At 36.4% G+C, this 20,808-nt stretch overlaps 1 protein-coding gene across 19 annotated transcripts in view; it reads right to left on the bottom strand.

The window, feature by feature from the left end:
- Positions 1 to 20,808, bottom strand: part of MPDZ (multiple PDZ domain crumbs cell polarity complex component) — a 175,200-nt gene that overhangs the window by 34,774 nt on the left and 119,618 nt on the right. For 6 of the 19 annotated variants that reach the window (XM_058301867.1, XM_058301865.1, XM_058301864.1 and 3 more), the window contains 3 exons: positions 16,622 to 16,714; positions 11,450 to 11,627; positions 993 to 1,155 (listed from right to left, as the gene is read on the bottom strand). In XM_058301867.1, coding sequence (XP_058157850.1) covers positions 993 to 1,155; positions 11,450 to 11,627; positions 16,622 to 16,714 — 434 coding nt within the window. Of the gene's footprint in view, positions 1 to 992; positions 1,156 to 4,439; positions 4,539 to 8,431; positions 8,543 to 11,449; positions 11,628 to 16,621; positions 16,715 to 20,808 lie in introns of all 19 variants that reach the window. The other 13 variants (XM_058301855.1, XM_058301854.1, XM_058301853.1 and 10 more) reach the window with 3 other exon arrangements.

Here is a 20,808-nt window from a genome sequence, read left to right on the forward strand (position 1 = left end):
CCGAGTTGTTTTTTTTAATTGTTTGCTTGTTGTTTGTTGCTTTGTTTTTAGGAGACACTGGGAACCAAACCTGGGACCTCCCATGTGGGAAGCAGGTGCTCAACCACTTGAGTCACATCTGTTCCCCTATACTGATTTTTAAAAGTATTACTTTCAGAAACTACCATCTCCTCACTCCTTCTATAACCTAACAACACAAATTATATACCGTGTACTTCCTAAAATCACATACTACAGCTTTCTAAAAGAAAATGAGATTTTTAAAATGAAGCTTTTTAAAAACACAATGACCTATTTACAACTTTTAGCTAAATTTTCCTTACTTCCCTACAAAATGACTTATTTCCTTAGAAAATACAGATACTGCAATGATCAGAGTAACAGTTGCCTTTGACTGCTTCCTGTGCACCAGGCACTGTGCACAGCACTCTTCACACATCATCTAATTTAATGTTAGCAACCTGAGGTAAGAACTGTATTGTAAAAGGAGGTATAATGGCTAGGCTAAACTTAGGCTAGGCTAAAACTTAGAGGAGGCAAACAACTTGCCAAAGTCCCAAAGTTGTGATCTCAAAAAAAACCAAAAAACAAAAAACAAAAAAACACAACGTTAACATTTAGTACAGAAAAGGCTAGGAGTTTAAGAGTCATATCCATAACAATGCAATTTTACAGTGAGGAATCTGTGGCTGACAGAAGGTCAATGACTTGCCTAAGACCACACATTGGTTGATCCAGGACTCACTCTTAAGTGCCATGCCCCCTTTAATTTTCAAACAAATGGCAAAACTGGCTTTAACAGGAATGCACATTTTTTAAAGAAAAGTAAGAACATGATTTTATGCTTCAGGAATGTGTGTTGTATTCAAGCAAAACTATTTTTTTTCCCACATAGAATTGCAGTATGTGTAAGTAAAGTTGGAAGATACGTATTCAGCCAGAGCTATTTTAGTACCTCTTATATTTACATGCTTTACAAAAAGACAACTTACTCCAGCTGTAACCAAACTCATCCTCTTTGTCCACATCGTCCGAGATTTTGCTTGCCGACGACTGTGTAAGATCACTGCCTGTTTCCGAAAATGCTGAAGGAGAGGGCAGAGGCACATTACACAATGGAGCCTTTTCTGGCTCCGACTCTGACTGACTAAATGCCTGTGGGAACAAGAAAAATGCAGTGGGTATAAGCAGTCTTAAGGAAGAAAATCCTCAGAGAAGGAATTAAAAAATCAGTGTAAAATCCCCAAAATAAAAACCGGCTTTAAACTTTGTAACACATAAACAATAGAAAGCTCACATACTTATATAATATCAGACAGGATTCAGGTGTGTTTAAATATACTAAACAAAACAGTATGTTCAGAGCACAATTCAAAAATTGTTATTTACTATTTTAAGCCCATGAATTATTTAATTTGAAGGCTCAAATGACTTTAGAAAATTGTACAAACATCCCCTTTTGGGAAAAAAAAATCCTCATTCAAAAATTCTCATAAATGTGAAGGGATATGGGCAAGATTAAGGTCTATCAAGAAACTAAAAAAATTATTTTAATTAAAAAGAAGTCACCCTTCAAATCTTACTAGTAAGACTATATATAAAGAATTCTTTCTTGCTACCTGAATCCTCTCTTCAAATGACTCTGCAAATGCATGAAAAATAAGCATTACATGTGTAGGCTCATCTACCATGGGAGCCAGTTTGTTGACTCGGAGCTTGTGCATGATTTTAATAGATAATACCATCATTCCCTTGCCAAGTTAACTTGCACAAGAGTAAATGTGAAAACACAAGGGAATACTTCATACAAACCCAAAGCTGGCATATTTACTATCACATGGGCATATGGATCTTCTTTCAATAAAAGGACTTGGTATAATCAAATTCTTATTTACACATTATTAAACAGAGTATTAGAGTTTGAAAGGCCTTTAAGTCCCTGAGGCCACAAGAAGTGAAAGATTTTGTTCAAAATTTCACACTTCTTTTTGCTTAATTTTTAGTCCAATGCACTTTCCATTACACCATGTTGCCTCTTCCAATTTCCATAGTAAGAGAGAATCTATCTTGGTGTCCTTTACCCTTGAATTAAAGTTCTAACTCTGCTGCGAAGCTGTCCCTGTTAGGCCTATACTTCTATTTGAGATTTTTTTCCTGCACAAGAATTCCTCTGATAGACCTTGTTTTATTTTATAAGTGTATTTTGTGATTAAAAATTAAAAAAACAATGATCAACTTTCTATAAAACATATTAAGTGACAGGCACTCACAAAAACTTAGGGGTTATTAATCGGTGCCAAGAAACAAAATGCCACAAATCATACCTAAAATTAAAACTACTTGGCATTGTGTATGATATTTCTTTGATGATTCAGAAAGTACTTTAGGATTCTCAGTTACTTCAAAATCAATTAAACATCAACTACAATTTTTCTGGCAAAGCAGAAGAGGCCTGGTTGATAAAGACTTATGGAAATACATAATCCAGGTTAGAGAACCTCCTGTATTAAAACATTCACTTTACTCATTATTGGCCAACTAGACAAAAAGTAATTAATTCAAACAAAACTCTTGTTACTATCCCAAATGCTAGCCAGAAATCTCTCAAATGAACGAAGTACAAATAAATAAAAATGAACAAATAACCAAAAAACCTCATCTGACTGAATCAAGGTTAATTAATCATACTAAGATGTGGGAGGAAGAAAACATATAATTTATTTATTTATATTTATTTGTTTCTTTTTAAGTAAGTACTGGGCATTGAAGTCAGGACCTCGTACATGGGAAGCAAGTGTTCAAACCACAGAGCTATACCCACTCCCTGAAAACATATTATTTAGAAGTTTTCTGGCTAAAATAGAAAACTAATTATTTCTCTCTAACAACTGAAAATGTTAGCAATCATGAATTAAGCTCATTTCATTTTTAAAAAGTGAAAAACATCTCATTTAAACTTCCCAAAACTTAAAAAAAAAAAATCTGTGGATGCTTATTTTATAGATCTTACTTACTGCATAACATATCTGAGCTATTATTTTCCTTAAGAATGAAACAAAGCCTGTGTGTTTGAAAAACTGTCCAAGATCTAAGTTGGGCAAAACATTTTCACACTGTGTGAGGAGTAAACTAAAATCGTGTCATAGTGTTATTGATTAAGCAGATAAAATAGAATGCTTCATCTACTGAAGGGGAGATTAGGTGTTCTATTGTACTACTCTTGAGAGCCTGATTCTCACTGAGATCTTGTTATTGACTTGTTGCTGACACTTCTTAAAATGTATTAATGAAAATATAACTAACAAAGATTGTTTAGGCTTCGGTGGCGCAAATGAAAAGTGTATTTTGAAATCACTCCATGCCATGACTGCACATTGAGCACAAGGCATTCACACTGGGACACTGCAACACACCCGATTATTCACGAAAATTCCACACTGAGACAAACCTTAAATGGTACGGGAGCAAAAGGATTAGTTGGGGAACAACGGAGGATAGCTCTACTTGAATTCTGTAATTCCTACAGTAACCGAAAACATATTCCTTCAGACACAGCATCCTTGGTTATCCATTTCACAATAATATGAAATCCCTATGAATATTCATAAAATGCCTCCTGGGAGAAATTGTTGACAGTTTTCTTCCTTTTCAAGATCAAATTATGGTATGTAAGTTGCTGTGAAACTTCTTTTCAATTTTGTTTTATAATTTTATCAGAATATGAGAATATCCAAGTATGGCTTTGCAAATTGTTAAAAAAAAATTATATGTTTCTTGGTTCTGCTATTTACATGGGCATGCTTTATGAATATTCAACAGATCCTGCATGTATTCAATTATTTAGAAGAGCTTATGGGACCACTTCATAGAAGTCTGAGAAGGACTTAAACCAATACAAGGTTTTAAAAAAATTATGTGTGAAAGAAGATCATATATTTGGCAACAAACAAATGTAAATATCAGGAAATTTAAATCACACTGTAATACAGGAAAGGCATTGGACTTTCAATAATCCCTTACTCTTAAGAGAGGCCTTCTACTTTCAGCTAAAAAGAAATATGCTTTGGCAAAACAATTTGCTGAAGAAAGAATTTACATGCCCACTCCAAACACATTGTCACCCCCTCTCCGCCCCCCAAATTTAGTAAACAAAGAACTGGAACAACCACACAGTAGTAACAAAGAAAAAAATGTTGCAGAAAGCATTGGACTTTCAATAATCCCTTACTCTTAAGAAGGGTCTTCTACTTTCAGCTAAAAAGAAATATGCTCTGGCAAGACAATTTGCTGAAAAAAGTATTTGCATGCCCATTCCAAACACACTGTTCCCCACCCGACCCCCCCAGATTTAGTAAACAGAGAACTGGAACAATCACACAATAGTAACAAAGAAAAAAAACGTTGCAAAGGCAATCTCGAGACAAAGGGCATTATCCAACCTTGTCAGCGTTGAACTGTAGAGAGTCAGCAAATGGGTTAGTGCTGCTGAAGGTGTACTTAGGGTAAAGGTTGTGCGGCATGGAAGGCAAAGGGGATTTCTAAAAGGAAACATAAAAGGCCTGAGCGCAAAAGAAATGTATTTAAACATCTCAGTGTTAAGATCAAAGAACTTACTGATTTAAATAACTGTTTATATGAAACTAGCTCCTGTCAGATCTAGTAATTAGTAATAGCATCTTCTTAAACAGACTGGGATTAAAGGGTTGTCTCTACCTGGATCTATACCTGAGTCTAAATCCATCCACAAGCCATACAGGAAACTAGTTTGCGACTCCCAAATTTCTTTTATTTTCACTGAATGTCTTCACTAGCAGAGAGACATATAAATTTCACCCACTTTGTACAGTAATATATGCTCCTTGCATCTCAGTAAACATGTTTCAAAATTAACACCATGAAAGGTTTTCCATTTATATTTAAAAGCTAATTATGATTTTATTTTTCCAAATAGTCTGTCTGTTCCATGATACAAATTAAACACTTGTCTGCTAATTTATCGGTAATCGTCTTTTTAAAATTTTTTAAATCTTACTTCCTATAAGGAAACTGTTCACACCTTGAATAGACAACAAGATTGCTTCAGATCAATAGAATTTAAGGGAAAAAAAATGCATTTGGCGACTTGTGAAGAAATTAACCACTGTACAGTGGTGTTCTCTATTTCTGTCCACGTTTTGTGCATTAGAAAGTTAATTTTTAGTCCAATGTAAGCAATCCCTACAAAACTGCTGAACTTATGAGACTGTGGATAATACTAGAAGCCCTGACTTTATAGTGTGCCTCAAAGGTTTTGTGGTTTGCCTGATATGCCTGGAGCCAGACCTGCTGGAGTCTGGCATGAAGCCTGCCAGATAGAATTGAACATTTTGATAAAGAAAAAAAAAGTAATTTCCTTACCACAATAATTCTTTTCCTTCTTTTTCACAATACTATCCTTTTCTTTTATTGACTATATCTTTTAGGGGGAACTGTAGGCACTCACAATTTGTGTTATGTCTCTCTATTAAAAAAACCCTATCGGCAGGCATCACGTGTAGGGAGAGGTTATCGGGTGATGCTTCCCTGTGTAGGAGAACCCTCTGGAAAGACTATCCTCAGCATGTCTGCACTACAGTGTCTGTCACATTACCCTTTCAATCTGCTCTTCTTCCTGTATGTTTTCTACAGAGGGAAGACAAGGAAAAGAAATGGACACAATGACATTTCTGTTCAACTTTCTCTTTGCTTTTCCATTTAAAATGCCAACTCCTGTTTTACAAAAGAGAAGACCAAAAATGCCAACAATAGGATGGTTTAATAAGGTGGAAGAAATGAACGGGCAGAGATTTTTTAAAAAAAAGTATCAAAGGAAAATAATTCAATCAACCATATGGAGGCTGGGGACTTTTAACCCTCATACAGGGAATTTTTAGGTTTTAAATGTCCTCTATAATTCTGTAAAACAATATAAAACAAAACCATAATGGTAGGAAATGGAATATTTAACTATAAAGAGAGCTCCAGATTTTGTTTTGGTTTTTTAATTTGCAGATTGTATAGGATTAGAATTTGGCCCTGATATCAGAGTATAAAAGTACAGCATGAGCACAACAGATAAAATAGTGGATCACTGTATTATTAGGTTAACATTCATAGAAATAAAATATATTTCTTATTTTAAAAAATCAATGCCTAAACTTCTGTTTATAGTCTCAGGGGATGATAAAAGTAGAAATGTTAACTAAAGAAAAGCACAGAGAAGACAAAGCATTCCTTAGCCCTTATTAATGGGGCCCATTTTCAGTCTGACAATGTGGTCAGACTAGTAGAACTATCAAGGCTCGTTCTGGGAGGTTCTGATTCTTGAGTAGCCTAAGAGCCAAAAAGACATTGGCTTTTCAGTCTACATATAAGATTTCTAGAAGCTTTAGCTTGCATCCACAAACAAAACATTTACCATTAAGAGACTCTTCAGGTTATTAACCTGTGATTTTTTTTTTTACTTTAGATTACTGGAGACATGATTATCACCATAAGGAAGTAAATCATTGAAAACAAAGTATGTTCCATCTTAAATGCAAAAGTAATTCTCAATTTCTAAAGCAATACGAGTTTAACTTGACTAAACATGTGACTCTAAGCTAGGTTTATCCTGCAAATAATTGTTATAAAGTCAGGCAACATTATACCTCATATGGTAAAATAGGGATATTTTCCAGGTATATAAGAAAATATCTTCTCAGCTTATTAAGAAAATGTGACAGGCATTGAAAGAAATGTTTGTAGTTTAAATTTCTTAAGTACTATCAAGAATTATTATTCAGGAGTTTCCAGTATTGGCCCAAATGATATATAAAAGTTGAAAATTGAAACCAGGACAAAAAAAAAAACCCACCCATAAAAAAATAGCTTTAACTTAAACAGCCATTTGCCAACATTATCACACTGTGTCTATGTTTAACACAACAAATGGTAACAAATGTAAAAAGATTTGTAGTTATTTAAACAAACTGAGCAGCATTTATAAAGAATGCAGCATGATGCAGCCCTACCATTTGGCAGATTTTCTCAACTGAATGGATAATTATTACCTAACAATAAACAACTGAATGATTAAGAACTGCAGATGTGAAGATAACAGTTTATGTCAACTACTAAATTCATTCTTTACAGTGAACCCAGACTAGAGCTACACCTGTCTTGACAATAAAAGGAAGGACCACTAAGACAAATCCAGTCATTCCATTTGTATTCCATGTCACAGAATATTGACAAGTTACTTTCACTGATGTCATCTATGGAGCTGTTCAGTACTAATTTCTTGTATCTGTAACTTTAAAAATTGAAACTGAAAGATTTCTACAAATAAATCACACATTTTAAGCTTTATATGATGTCTGTAACTTCCCTCACATATGTTGACATTTGTATTTTAAGACAACCAACCCTAAAAGTACTAAACAGATAATTCAAAGGAGAAACATTATCATAGAGTTTCTTGAATGCCAGAATGGAGCCTCTAGGAGCTTTTGGAGGCCAAGGAAACTCCTGAAATGGTATGCATACCTTTGAGTGGATGTGTATGTTTCTGGGGGAGAAAAAAGGGAATACAAACCCTCAAAAGGTTGTGTGACTCAAATATGTTTAAGAATGGCTACACATGAAAATGAATTTTTTTCACTAAAGCATTCAGAAGTAATAATTTTTAAAAAACTCCTGGCATAATTTTCATCTTTAGCATCAAGACATATCAAATAAACAAAGCCTCACTTAGTATCTTCTCTATTAACATTTACTAGATGATTTTATAATTTCTAAAATATTTTTTACAGTCATTTTACCTGTGATGACTGATGGTAAAATGAGTTAGCAGGTTTCTGTCCACAGAGGGGAAATACTATGAAGTGACTGTTGCTGGGAAACAACACTTATGAAATCAGTGGTAAATAAACATATAGTTTAACAGAATTCATAATGAAATTTAGTGATCAGTGGGATGTAATGATAGACTAAACAGCATTCATTGGTGATCCTGGGATCGCAAAAGCAGGAATTCTGTCTAGAGAATAAAATTACAGAGAAAAAGTAATCTCTCTGGCTGCCTTGGGTCTCCCACTGGAGGTCATGGACTATTAATCTCAATGACTACATCACATTCCTTTGAACAAATTAAGTATTTTTTTTACTACAATGGATACTAATAATAATCCTTCTAGATACTTATGGCCACCAAAAAATTCTACTTCTGTGTTTTCAATAGATTTCAAGATGTTATTAAACATGGTGGAAGGAATTCCCAGGATACTTCAATTTTTGAAAAAAAAGCAAACCAACTTTTTTTGAAATTTCAATAATCAATCTCTGCTCATAGAGACAACTTGGACCTTGATGCTTTAGATTCCAAGTTGGACACTGTTGGGATAGGCCTACCTTGCCCTCTGGGTTTGCTTACCCTTGGTCTGTTTATAATGCTCTGTACCATAAAGACTACAGGGTTGCCTGCTTTCCGAATGGCTTCCACAGCTTGTTCATGGCTTGCATCTCTGAGATCCATTCCATCCACCTGCAATGGAAGGCCTCAACTTAACATTACAAGAAGCTTGAGAACAATGGAACAATGTGTGGATCCAGATTTTGAGATTCCTGGCTAGACTTCCGGAAAATATGTTTCAGAATAAAAAAATGTTTGAGACTACTTAGGAGGTTTCAGAACTTTTCATCTGTTCAGCAGACTTGTGGTCCCTAGTTTTAGACACAGATAGATACCTGTCTCCAATAATCAACTGGAATAATAATCACCCTGGAGGAAGGCTCTACATCTGCTTTCCTTCAGTTGCTCAGCTGTTCCTTCAAATTAATAAAACAGCATCATTACAGAAATAAGGGAACTGATTAGGAGCACTGTCTTCAGCATGAAAGTGACTATTCTAGTTTTCATCCAACACAGTACAGAGTCATTTGAGGGGATGAGTAGGCAATGCTCTGCCTATCTCTCTGTACAGAGAGGCTTGAAATTAAAAACAAAAATCCAATGTCCAGAAAAATCGGTTTATGGTAAGGTTAGTTATGCAAAAGGATCTTTGCAATAGACATGACAGGAGCTGGAAGTCAAGAAATTGTGCTTATTTGTTAGTAATTCTTAACTTTTTAATAATCACAGCTTGCCTGAATGATCAGCTCAGCTTATTTATTAAACGAATAAGAAAGAAAATAGTTTGAAAGGCCAAATGCTAATCCTGTCAGGAAACTATTGGAAGTTATCATTTCCAACTACCAGGATATGAAATATACAATAAAACAGCAAAATCAGAGCAGAAACAAATCAGAAGAAAATTACCGGATCGTCGACTAGAACATTATCCCCCTTAAAAGATTTATATTATATGCATTTAGTTGAAAATCTTCCTCAGGTTGCTATTTGGATGACACAATACTATCTCCAGTACATAAGAAAAATAACCTCTACCTTTTTTGTAGGAAAAAAGTCAGTACTCATGTATACTACCTGTTCCATTAGTAAGCAAATTTAACAGGATGTTAAATATCTTTGCTCAAGTTCAAAGAATTCTATACTCAGGATGGAAGACTTTACAGGTCTCTACTCATCTAGCCTACATAAATTTTCAGAATCTCTTAGCAGGGGCATGTTTTAGAATCCTCAGGGTTACAGATGCCTATGGCTTTCTTATCTGCTGGAGCTGCCCTTGCACATAACAGCACTCAATAAATCAATGCTAAATTGCATTCAGAATTTTACAACACAAAAAATCCCTTCTTTTCAATTAGAAAGGGATGCTTTAACTCCTTAAACACATTTAAGGAACATTTTGGTACAAACCATTATCAATCCTTTTTAGAACTAATTATAATCCATGTTTCTTACTTTTTCTTTTTAAGTCAAAGGGATTTAATAGTGAACTATGAATTAAAGTAAACTGCATTGTGAGAAATCTAAAATTGGAAATGACAGTTCATCAACTAAAGAAGAGCTCTTTGAAAGAGGGCTAACAGTATCATCTAATGAAATACAAGAATGCAGGAGGAGAGAAAAAGTCCTTCATTCTTCCTTATAAATGGTCGCAGGAAAACAGTGGTTTGGTCCTCCCTCTCTATTAAGACTCACTCTCCTTCGGCTATCAGAGACAAGCAATCAATGAAAGAAGAAATAAACCCCTCAAATTCTCACTTTGAACTGGGTGGGCATGTTATAATCCCATCACACACAATTAATTTAGGCATTTTAATATGTAAATTATATGGGTTTGGAAAATGAGAGGTAATCACTTGTATAAAGTAAATATAAAGCTCATTACAGTAATTAAATGATCAATTTCTATTTGGAGGTAGACTCTTCTGAAAATTCAGCAAATTGGGTTAGGTACCCCTTTCTCTGTCTTCTAAAACTATGTTTATCTTAATCAAATAATTTAGCACACTGTTTTAAAATTACTTGATGATTTGTCAGGTCTCTCCCACATGAGAGGCAGGCAATAAAGTAAATATAAAGCTCATTACAGTAATTAAATGATCAATTTCTATTTGGAGGTAGACTCTTCTGAAAATTCAGCAAATTGGGTTAGGTACCCCTTTCTCTGTCTTCTAAAACTATGTTTATCTTAATCAAATAATTTAGCACACTGTTTTAAAATTACTTGATGATTTGTCAGGTCTCTCCCACATGAGAGGCAGGCACTGTATCTTGCCTACTGTGGGATGGCCAAAGCTTGTTACAGCACCTGGAATACATCAGCTATTCTAGGAATATTTGCTGAGTAAATGAGTGATTGACTTGTGAGAGAAGAGTCAATGCAACATATTAAACTTTGCTTTAAATTAAGGGATTAGGTACAATTTGACCAAATGCTTCTCTTGCATTCATAATGTGCATATATATTTGTATGCACACACTCACACACACCTCTCAGTGTTGAATGGGCACAGAACCAAGAGGAAGGAAAATCGGGGAGTGGATCAAGAGGGAAGCATTTATAGCAATGGTAATCAGGATCTTAACATAAAAGATTGTACCAAAAGACACTCACTTGGGAAAAAATCTTGTATGTGATGAAATGATAGCAAGAAAGCATTTCTTGAAATAAAATCTCATTGAAGAACTTAGTATGATGCATAAATAGTGTTTATGTATGTGTGTCTATACTTTTAAACAATTCAATTTTTTAAAGAAATATGCTTTTATTCTTTCAAAATTAGCTTTTTTATCTTGGCGCTCATGTTTTCTAACATGGTTGGCTATACATTCAAACATAAGTCTCTACATCAACATATTCATTCTGTCACTACACACAGAAGAAAAAATTATGGATGAAAAGAAACAAATAAGAAATACATTAATCACGAACACATGTTATGCTAATATCGAGTCAAGCAACCAGTGTAAAGATCATGATTTCCTTGGTAAAGGAGATGGACAGGTGAAAAGTTTTAGCACAGAAAGTTCACTGCAGAGTACCTCTACTATTCTATCTCCAGATTTCAAGGTTCCATTTTTGCCAGCTGGACTATCGTCAAGAACATGTTTGATGAAAATGCCCCTCATCACTTCACCGTTGCTTAGACGACTCCCCATTCCTCGTCCACCAACGATGCTGATGCCCAAGGATTTGCTTGGTTCTCTCCAAAGTTCAACCCTATAAAAATGCATTATTTTTTAAATGCAGTGGAATAAAATTTAGTTATATATGTTTTTACAAATAACTATTGATTCAATTGTTTAAATTTAACTAGTAGCACCACAAGACAGTTTTAAATATCTTCTTTAAGTATATGTTTTGTAGGGCCTGATAAATACTAATATATTTCTGAAGCTGTTTTATGTGCAAATAAATAAATTCCAGGCTCGGGCACAGATGCTGTCAAAATATAATTTGGCAGGAGCTCTAATAATGCAGACATTATGGAATCCAGAAATTCAGCTACCACTGAAAAGACGGTACAGCTTCTGAGCTTAGCAACCAGATCAAAGGAAAGAACAATTCCTGCACACACTATATCAAAAGCTTACATCTATAATAGTCTTAATTGCCAAGGCAGTCCTGGTAACCAATAATCAGGGCATAAAGAACAATGACTAATAAGATCCCAACAGAAACTCCCTAAACTCATCTTCCACTCTCTGCTTTCCTCTTCTCCCCACTCCAGCGACCGCCTCCTTTTCTTTCTGTTCCTTGAGTACCTCAAGCATGCTCTTGCCTTGTGGCCTGTGCACCTGCTACTTCCTCTGTCCTGAAAGCACTCCCCCTACACATAAAATAGACACGTGGACTCATATACAATAACTGCAAATAGCCTTAAGAGTTAGGAGTGAATTACCAAGTATATACCTTGTGAAAAGGCTGGGATGTAAGAATATGGTAATTTGCAGTGAGAAGGTGTTTGGCCCAGATAAGAAAGCAGATTGGGTTGCTGGAGGAAAACGGTGAGATACTAAGCAGAGAGCTTTGGGAGAGATGATGAGACAATCCTGTCTGCTACATGATGCACAGAAGAAGATGAAGCTGGCCACTAAATGGAACAAGGAAGCAAGATCTAAACAAGCCTCCAGGGTTGACATATGGGGTGCTTCCAGAGGAGATGGCCTGGAGCAAGGATTCCTGAGAATGAAGGTCCTGGTAGAAAAAGGGAGAGGATTAAGGAGCACTGCAGACAGAGTGAAAGGATCAGATGAAAACAGAGGATGAAAAGCTTCCTTTCTTTTGTCATACTTTTTTTCTTAATTGTAAAAATATAATTCACCTAGAAATGCTAGCTGTTTAGTTTGAAAAGATCAACAGGATTCTTGATCTTACAAAAAGTGTGTGAATAAACTAGTTAAAAATTCTATTCAACATTTTGTCTCATTCTAGGAATTCTGTGAAATAAAACAACCAATTTCTTTTCCTGAACATAGGTCTAAAAATAATAAGATTCAGAAAGCAAAGGTAAATTATAGCTCTGAAGCCAGGCTGCCTGAATCTTGAAACCAGAGCCCGCAGGTTTGAATCCTGTTCTTTCGCACCATAACTGAATAATCCCAATCAACCTTTTTAGTCTCTATTTTCCACACCTGTCAAATGGAGAGAACAGTCCCTATATTAGAGAGTTGCTGTGAGGATTAAATCAGTTAATACATATAAAGTGCAAAATGAAGCTTTGGCTCATAGTAAGCAATAAAGAAATGCTTTATTGCTATGATTAGGATGACAATGATGACTATGGTGATGATTACCAAAGAAAAGGAAACAAACTGTATGACAAATGAGTAAATGTGTGCTTTACCCCCTTGAGCCTATTTTACCTATACACTGTTTAAGACAAGGTATGTTTTTCTACTCATTAGATTGACAAAAAAAAATTTTTAATGATCATATGATGTGCTAAGAAGGATGTGGGGAAGAAGAAACTCATATGGGAAATAGAAGTAAAAACTGGTCTAGTCACCTTGAAAACCTATTTTACAACTTCTAATAAAGAATAATTACAAATAAACTTATGTGCCAGCCTCCCCACTTTTCAATATATACCTTGGATAAATGCTTATACATAAGTATAAGGAAAAGGTATATTGACCAAAGAGCATAATTATAATAGTGAATAACTGTTAACTACCGAAATAGCAATCTGAGAATAGATTAATTGTAGTATATTCACACCCTGGAATGCAATGCAATTCAAACTAAACTGAATGACTCAGATCTTTAGGTACGGTGATACTTTGAGTCTTTTGTGGACCCCAGAAAATTACGTTCTTAAATAGGCCCATTCCTCTGGGTGTGAACCTATTGTAGGCAGTACCCTGTGACTAGATTAGATTCCATTAAGGGGCTTAGACTAGATTAAATCACTGAGGTGTGAGCCAGGGCAGGTCTAGGCCCTCTTGCTGGAGTCTTTTATAAATGGGATTAATGCAGAGAGGAAAGACTGCAGAGACAGAGAGAAAACCACAGGAGCAGAGAGAATACCAAGAGAGCAAGAAGCTGAAATCAAAAGAAGAAGAGAGGAAGGCAGAAGCTGAAGCAAGGAGACCCAGGGGAGAAGGGAGGTGCCGCAATGTTGCTGGTCTTTGGAGAAAAGGCATCACCTGTTGACACCTTAATCTGAACACTCACAGCTTAGAACTGTAAGTTTACATATAAGCTAATAAATCCCTGTTATAAAAACTAACCCATTTCTGATGTATTTCTTGGAAGCCTTTGGCAAATTAAACCAGGTATGAAAATGACAGATCTCCAAAACATAGGGATGAGAGAAAAATAAGCAAGCTGGAAAATGATATATTCAATATGATACCAATTATGTAAATGTAAATCTCATGCAAGATTAAAGAGTAATACATCTTGTTTCTAACCTTACTACTTACAATTTGCTGAATATTGTTTTCCTTCTATTTCTAAACACAAAGGCAGTAGCTGATAAACTTTTGTAGACTGCATGAATGAATGTCCCATCACATTGCCAATGCTGTGACACCTATTCATAGCACTTGCTCCTCATTTACTAAGACTTCTGTTTGCATTGGTAAGCTTCCTCATCACAGGCCATGAACCTTCCTCCAAGGGTAGCTTAGTGCTTTCATATACGTTAATGAGTACAGGTGCACCTTCTTTAGAAGCATTTACGGAACTTCAGATGTATTTCCCATGTGTGGTAATTATGACATTTATAGATATCTGTTCCAACTAATGTGAAGGACAAAACTGAGGAAAAAGTATTAAAACCTTCCGTTCCAGAAGTTACACTCAATTTTTTCTTATAATAGCATTTTGTGACTCTTGTGCTTAACATTTTCTCTTTGCTTAGCTACTGCTGACCATTTCTATTATTACTGATGAGGCCAATCAGTTACTAAACCCTCCCTCTGTGAGAGGTACTATGCCAAGGACTTATACTGACTCATCACACTGAATCCTCCTCCAAATTTAAAAGGTTCTATTATTAACCCACTTTATAGATAGAGTAACTGAGATCTAGCAGAGATTAAAAACTTGACTCATGGGAAATGGACTTTGGCCCAGTGGTTAGGGCATCCGTCTACCACATGGGAGGTCCACGGTTCAAACCCCGGGCCTCCTTGACCCGTGTGGAGCTGGCCCACGCACAGTGCTGATGCGCGCAAGGAGTGCCGTGCCACACAGGGGTGTCCCCCGCGTAGGGGAGCCCCACGCGCAAGGAGTGCACCCGTAAGGAGAGCCGCCCAGCGCGAAGGAGGGAGCAGCCTGCCGAGGAATGGCGCCGCCCACACTTCCCGTGCCACTGACGACAACAGAAGCGGACAAAGAAACAAGACGCAGCAAATAGACACAGAGAAGAGACAACCGGGGGAGGGGAGGGGACTTAAATTTAAAAAAAAAATAAATCTTTAAAAAAAAAAAAAAAAAAACTTGACTCAGAAAATGGCAAAGCTGGAATTCAAGTATGGCTCTTACTGACTCCAACCAGTATTGCAAAATACCTTCTAAAACTACTCTTCTTCCCATAATGTTGTTATTAAAATTGGCCAACTTACCTTTTTTTCATTCCCCTGGGATTACTATTCCCCAACAAAATTATGAGCACCTGTTACAAAATAATTTCATCTAACTTACTTGTATCCCACCCTCAAATAAATAGGAATCTCAACATTTTATATTTTATTGTGAGAAGTGCTGTCAATAGACTTCGGGTTTTTAAGGGAACAAACTGGCTTTTGGAGAATTCTAATTAAAAACTCATTTTAAATGGCTGGAAATGCTTACTGTTCCTTTGAGTTTGCAGCTTTAAGTTCACTGGTGGGAAGGAAAAATCTTAAAACTATATTATATCTCTGAAGAGCATAAATTCTTCTCTCTTTGGCATTTTATTTATTGTACAACAAATATTAAGTGTCTACTAAGTACAAGGTGTCATTGTGATGGTCAGCTTTAGATCTGTTTGGAGGATGTCCAGCGATTATTTACATTTTACTTTCAATGCAAAATGCCTTGTATTGTTCTTTAATTTTCCCCATGTGTCTGTATCTTGCCTATCCAAGTACATTGTAATTTCCTTGAAGACAGGATTCATGTTGTGCATGTCCCTGCTATTCACAAAATCATCCACCTCAAGTTTGGGTGCATAACTGGGGCTTAAAAAATTCCTATTTCACTGAATTTGACCTTACTCAGCATGAACACACTGATGTGATGGTGATGTATCTGAGTGTATTCAGGAAGGTCATCTTTTCCATTATACAGGAAATTGGTGCTAGACAGAGCATTGCTTAGAATAAACTTAGCCTGTGATAACAAGGCTGCTTACCTTCATATCTATGTTTCAATATCTATTTTCAACTAATGCTAGATAAAATTTAAATTAACTTTTGATATTACACCTAAGATCAAACTCTACAGATAGTATTTACCCATTGCAACTACCTATGCATCATTTTCCCTAGTTAATTTTATTTAGTCCTTACTATGCCCCAGGATACTTGCATGCATGTTCATTTTAACCCTGTGTGGTAGACATTATTTTCTGCACTGTACATATGAGGAAATGGAGGGTTAGGGTCTGTAAACACTGGCCCAGGGTCACAAGTAGCAGAGAGTAATGCAGTACTTGAAACCACACATTCCCATCTTTAATCTATCCATCCACTGAGAGGGTTAAAGACATAAACAGTCCTTACCGCCTGGGCTGATTCCAATTACTATACGCTGCATTTTGAAGTTCACTTTCTTCTCCCTCTCCTTCTTCTCTTTCTGGGAGTTCTGGGATGTCTCTGTTAAAAAATAATGCAGTCAGTACTGCAAAATTCTAGTAAAACCATGTGATATTGTCCTTACATATACTTTGGTTTAGCATTAAAAATGAAGAACTGATTTCTATTTTCTCCACATTTATGATCAGTAAATAACATTTTCAGAGTAGGCAGAAAAGAAAAGATAACAGAATCAAACCAAATAAAAACCTTACATTAGAATCAATGTATCTGGAGACATAGTTGAACACTGAAGAGTCTCACTTAACCTTTTTTTCCTAATGAGACATGGAGGAATAGAAGGATGAGAAGGAAGAGGTAAATACTAGAATTTTAAAGAAAAAATGATCCAACAAGTACTACCATGTGCAAGAAACTAAAGGCACTGTGTGGGCTGCAAGTATGCATAGACCTCATACATGACCTGAAGGAACTCATAATCAAGTATACTAGGAGCTGGCATCTCTGCTTCCTAAGGATGGACAAATGCTTTCCTTCAACTTTCAAAGAAAAATGGAAAATAATTATGGTCCAGCTGCAGTCCATGCACAGGGGCCAGACACAAAATACTCCTTATAGGAAGCAGATAACAATGCACCTGCATTGTTCAAAGCTGCCTTTCAATTTCTACAGCAATTCAGATTTTGCCAAATGCCAAGGATAAAGCCAAATGTGTCCAGTCTGTTGACTGACAGTATATGAAAGCATAAAATAATAACTGTGATGGTTTGAAACTGTATGTACCCCAGAAAAACATATTCTTAAATTTAATCCATTTTTGGGGATGTGAGCCCATTGTAAGTAGGACCTTTTGATGAAGCTGCTTCAATTAAGGTATGACCCACCTCAATCTGAATGGTCTTAATCATTTTACTGGAGTCCCTTATAAAAGAGATGAATACAGAGAGAGAGAGAGAAAGCCACAGAAGGAAGAAGTTGAAATCAACAAAACCCTGCAGGGAAGAGAGTCCAGGAGATGCCATCATGTGCCTTGCCATGTGACAGGAGATCCAAGGAGCCCTGGCAGCATTCAGAAAGAAAGTATCACCTTGATGATGTCTTGATTTGGATATTTTCATAGCCTCAAAACTATAAACTAATAAATTCTCATTGTTTAAGCCAACCCATTTCATGACATTTGCTTGTAGCAGTCTAGGAAACTAAAACAATAACCACATCTAGAAATATTTTGTTTTTCCAATGGTATAATTTTTACTAATACATGACATTATAAGGGCAATAAAGGAGGGTTAATGAATCATGGCATGCCCTTATACCACCAGCAAAAACTGCACTTCTAAAGAAACATGCCCATGAATTCCTTTTAAAGTAGGAAAGTCTGTAATTCAATAAATGTTATCAGTTGATTTTTATAAAAATTGAAAATAAAACTCAAAAAGGGAATAATGAAATCGTATCCATTCTCTAACGACAAAAACACTGAACTCTCTCAAATTATATAATCCTTAGACTTTTCCATCAGAAGTCATCTAGTTGAATTATCCATCTGTGCTCAGATGTGCTTTACAACACCTCTGGCAAGCAACTGTCCTGGCTCTTCTTGAACATCTCATTCCTTCTTTCAGAAGAATGTTAGGTGTTTTTTTAGTGTGTTTTATTGTTTGTTTTTCCTGTTAGAATGAAATCTGCTTATTTGTAGGTTCTACCTATCAGTTTTAATTCTCTCTCTGTGCTTGCATTCCTCTTCTGTGCTTATAGAGGAATAAGGATCTGAAAAAGACTAGAATTACAAAAGCCTTGCCTAAGTTTGGTAATGGGACAGGAATCCTGAGAATGGGTGCAAGGGGCAAATCTAAAAATGATGTCAACGAGGTACTGAGAACTGAATGACCCAAGTGAAGACCCAACCAAGAAGAGCCCTGGGTTAGGTAAAACCTTGGCCTAGCCCTCTGGAAATACAACTAGAGAGAATATGATGCAACAGCAGGTTTGGAAGACATGCAAGAATGAAAACTTAGACAAGAGAGAGTCCCTAACATACTAGATATAGCTGTTGCAGGGATGCTTGTCCCTAAAGATTAAGCTGTGGTGGCTACTCAGAAATACTCTGGCCATAAGGAACCATATGTGCCTGCCTTTTAGCTATATGAAGACAAAGATATTGACTCCTTTGATATTTTTCTGCCTCAGTCTCTTCAAATGATTCTGTAATTTTGAATCTTTTCACTAACCAAGAAGTGCGCTCCTCAGAAAGTGCTGACTACTGTATATCCACCTTAGATGTGGTTTCTGGGACTCATGTGCCCTATGGCCACCAGAGAAGGGACCTGTTCTTCTCTTCCTGCACTAACCCAGCCAAAACTGAATTAGACTTCTTTGCTCTGATGTTTTACTGCTGAGTACCAATTAGTTTCGGTCAACTACAGTAACTCACTCTTTTTATGTCTGCATATTTGCGCCCTGTGAAATAATGGCACAAGGTCACAAAGTAAGGTAGCAGAAATAAGATTTGAATTGAGGGCACCTACTATAGAACCTGAGCTCTTAACTTCCAGGCTATGCTGCCATGTACTTTTTATACTGTACTTAGGTAATTCTTTATTTTTTTTTTTTTAAGATTTATTTATTTTATTTCTCTACCCTTCCCACCCCCTACCCCAGGTGTCTGTTCTCTGTGTCTATCTGCTGCGTGTTCTTCTTTGTCTGCTTCTGTTGTTGTCAGCGGCATGGGAACCTGTGTCTCTTTTTGTTGTGTCATCTTGTTGTGTCAACTCTCTGTGTGTGGAGCACCATTCCTGGGCAGGCTGCACTTTCTTTCGCACTGGGTGGCTCTCCTTACGGGGTGCACTACTTGCGCGTGGGGCTCCCCCATGCGGGGACACCCCTGCTGGCCACTCCTTGTGCGCATCAGCGCTGCACGTGGGCCAGCTCCACACAGGTCAAGGAGGCCCGGGGTTTGAACCGCAGACCTCCCATGTGGTAGGTGGACACCCTAACCACTGGGCCAAGTCCGCTTCCCGGTAGTTCTTTTTTTGGATTCAAAATCAGGACTTTATTTTCATCCCTAGAAATAGTAAAGTATAGTTCTTTATAGTAATATGGACTTTGGAGCCTGATTACTTGAATTCTAATCTTGGCACTGCCACTTATTAGCTGTGGGACTTTGACAAATTACTAAACCTCTCTCTGATGTACATTCATCCTCTATAAAATGAAATAGTTCTGTTTTTAAGCACTCTCATAGTAATAGCAAAGGCACTGTCTCAGGAGTAGCAGTGTAGTTCAGCATTGGATACTAGGGGCCATTCCTCTTTCTATGCTGCAGGGGAAGCATAGTGGAGAGAGTAGCTCCTTCTGGCTAATAACTTATGAGTGCTTTTAAGGCCTCAAAATTTAATACTAATAAAATATTACTTTGGAGTATTCTTTAAGTTATCTGATAAAATATTTCAGAGGGACACTGAAAAGACTGCTTTTATCATTTTAACAGGCAGCACTGGGAAACTAAAATCAATTAATGCCATTAACCCTGAGATGGAAATTCTAGAGGAGAGAATGGCTGCACTTTGTGACTACTCTTTTTCCCATAAAATTAATGTGGCTGCAAAGTCCATAACATTCTTTCTCTTTATTAAACATATAACATAACTTTCCCTTTTCTAACACTCTGTAAACTGAGGACATGGAGAGTTTACAGAAGAAACAGTGGTGAGATGCTTAGATGCTGCAGGGTCATGGCACCAGGGTGTCCTGGATGTTCTGTCATCCTCTGAAGAACTGCAGAACCTCGACCAGAAGACCTCAGAAGGGTGGCAAGGTCACTGCTACGTTACAGCATGCCTAAGAGAAAGTTAGTCCTCAGCTGCCAAGGCAACTGACAAAAACTGGCCCACAGCTGAGAGTGTAAAATGGTACAATCTTCATGAAAAAGTAACTGGACAATCTTTCTCGCTGCCAGCTGAATTTAGTTAATCATACCATCAAAACCCACTTCCTGCTTTTTCTAAGGGAAAAAAACAAAAACTTTCCCTTTATTATTTGAAGGTTCTTATTACATTGCATATTAAGAGCCTTTAAAAATCCAGTGTTTTCTGATATACATAATTATTTACCAAGACATTCAACCCAACATTCTCCTTGAGAATAAATAACAT

The sequence above is a fragment of the Dasypus novemcinctus genome, chromosome 8 (assembly GCF_030445035.2).
Source record: "Dasypus novemcinctus isolate mDasNov1 chromosome 8, mDasNov1.1.hap2, whole genome shotgun sequence".
NCBI classification, from domain to species: Eukaryota; Metazoa; Chordata; class Mammalia; order Cingulata; family Dasypodidae; genus Dasypus; species Dasypus novemcinctus.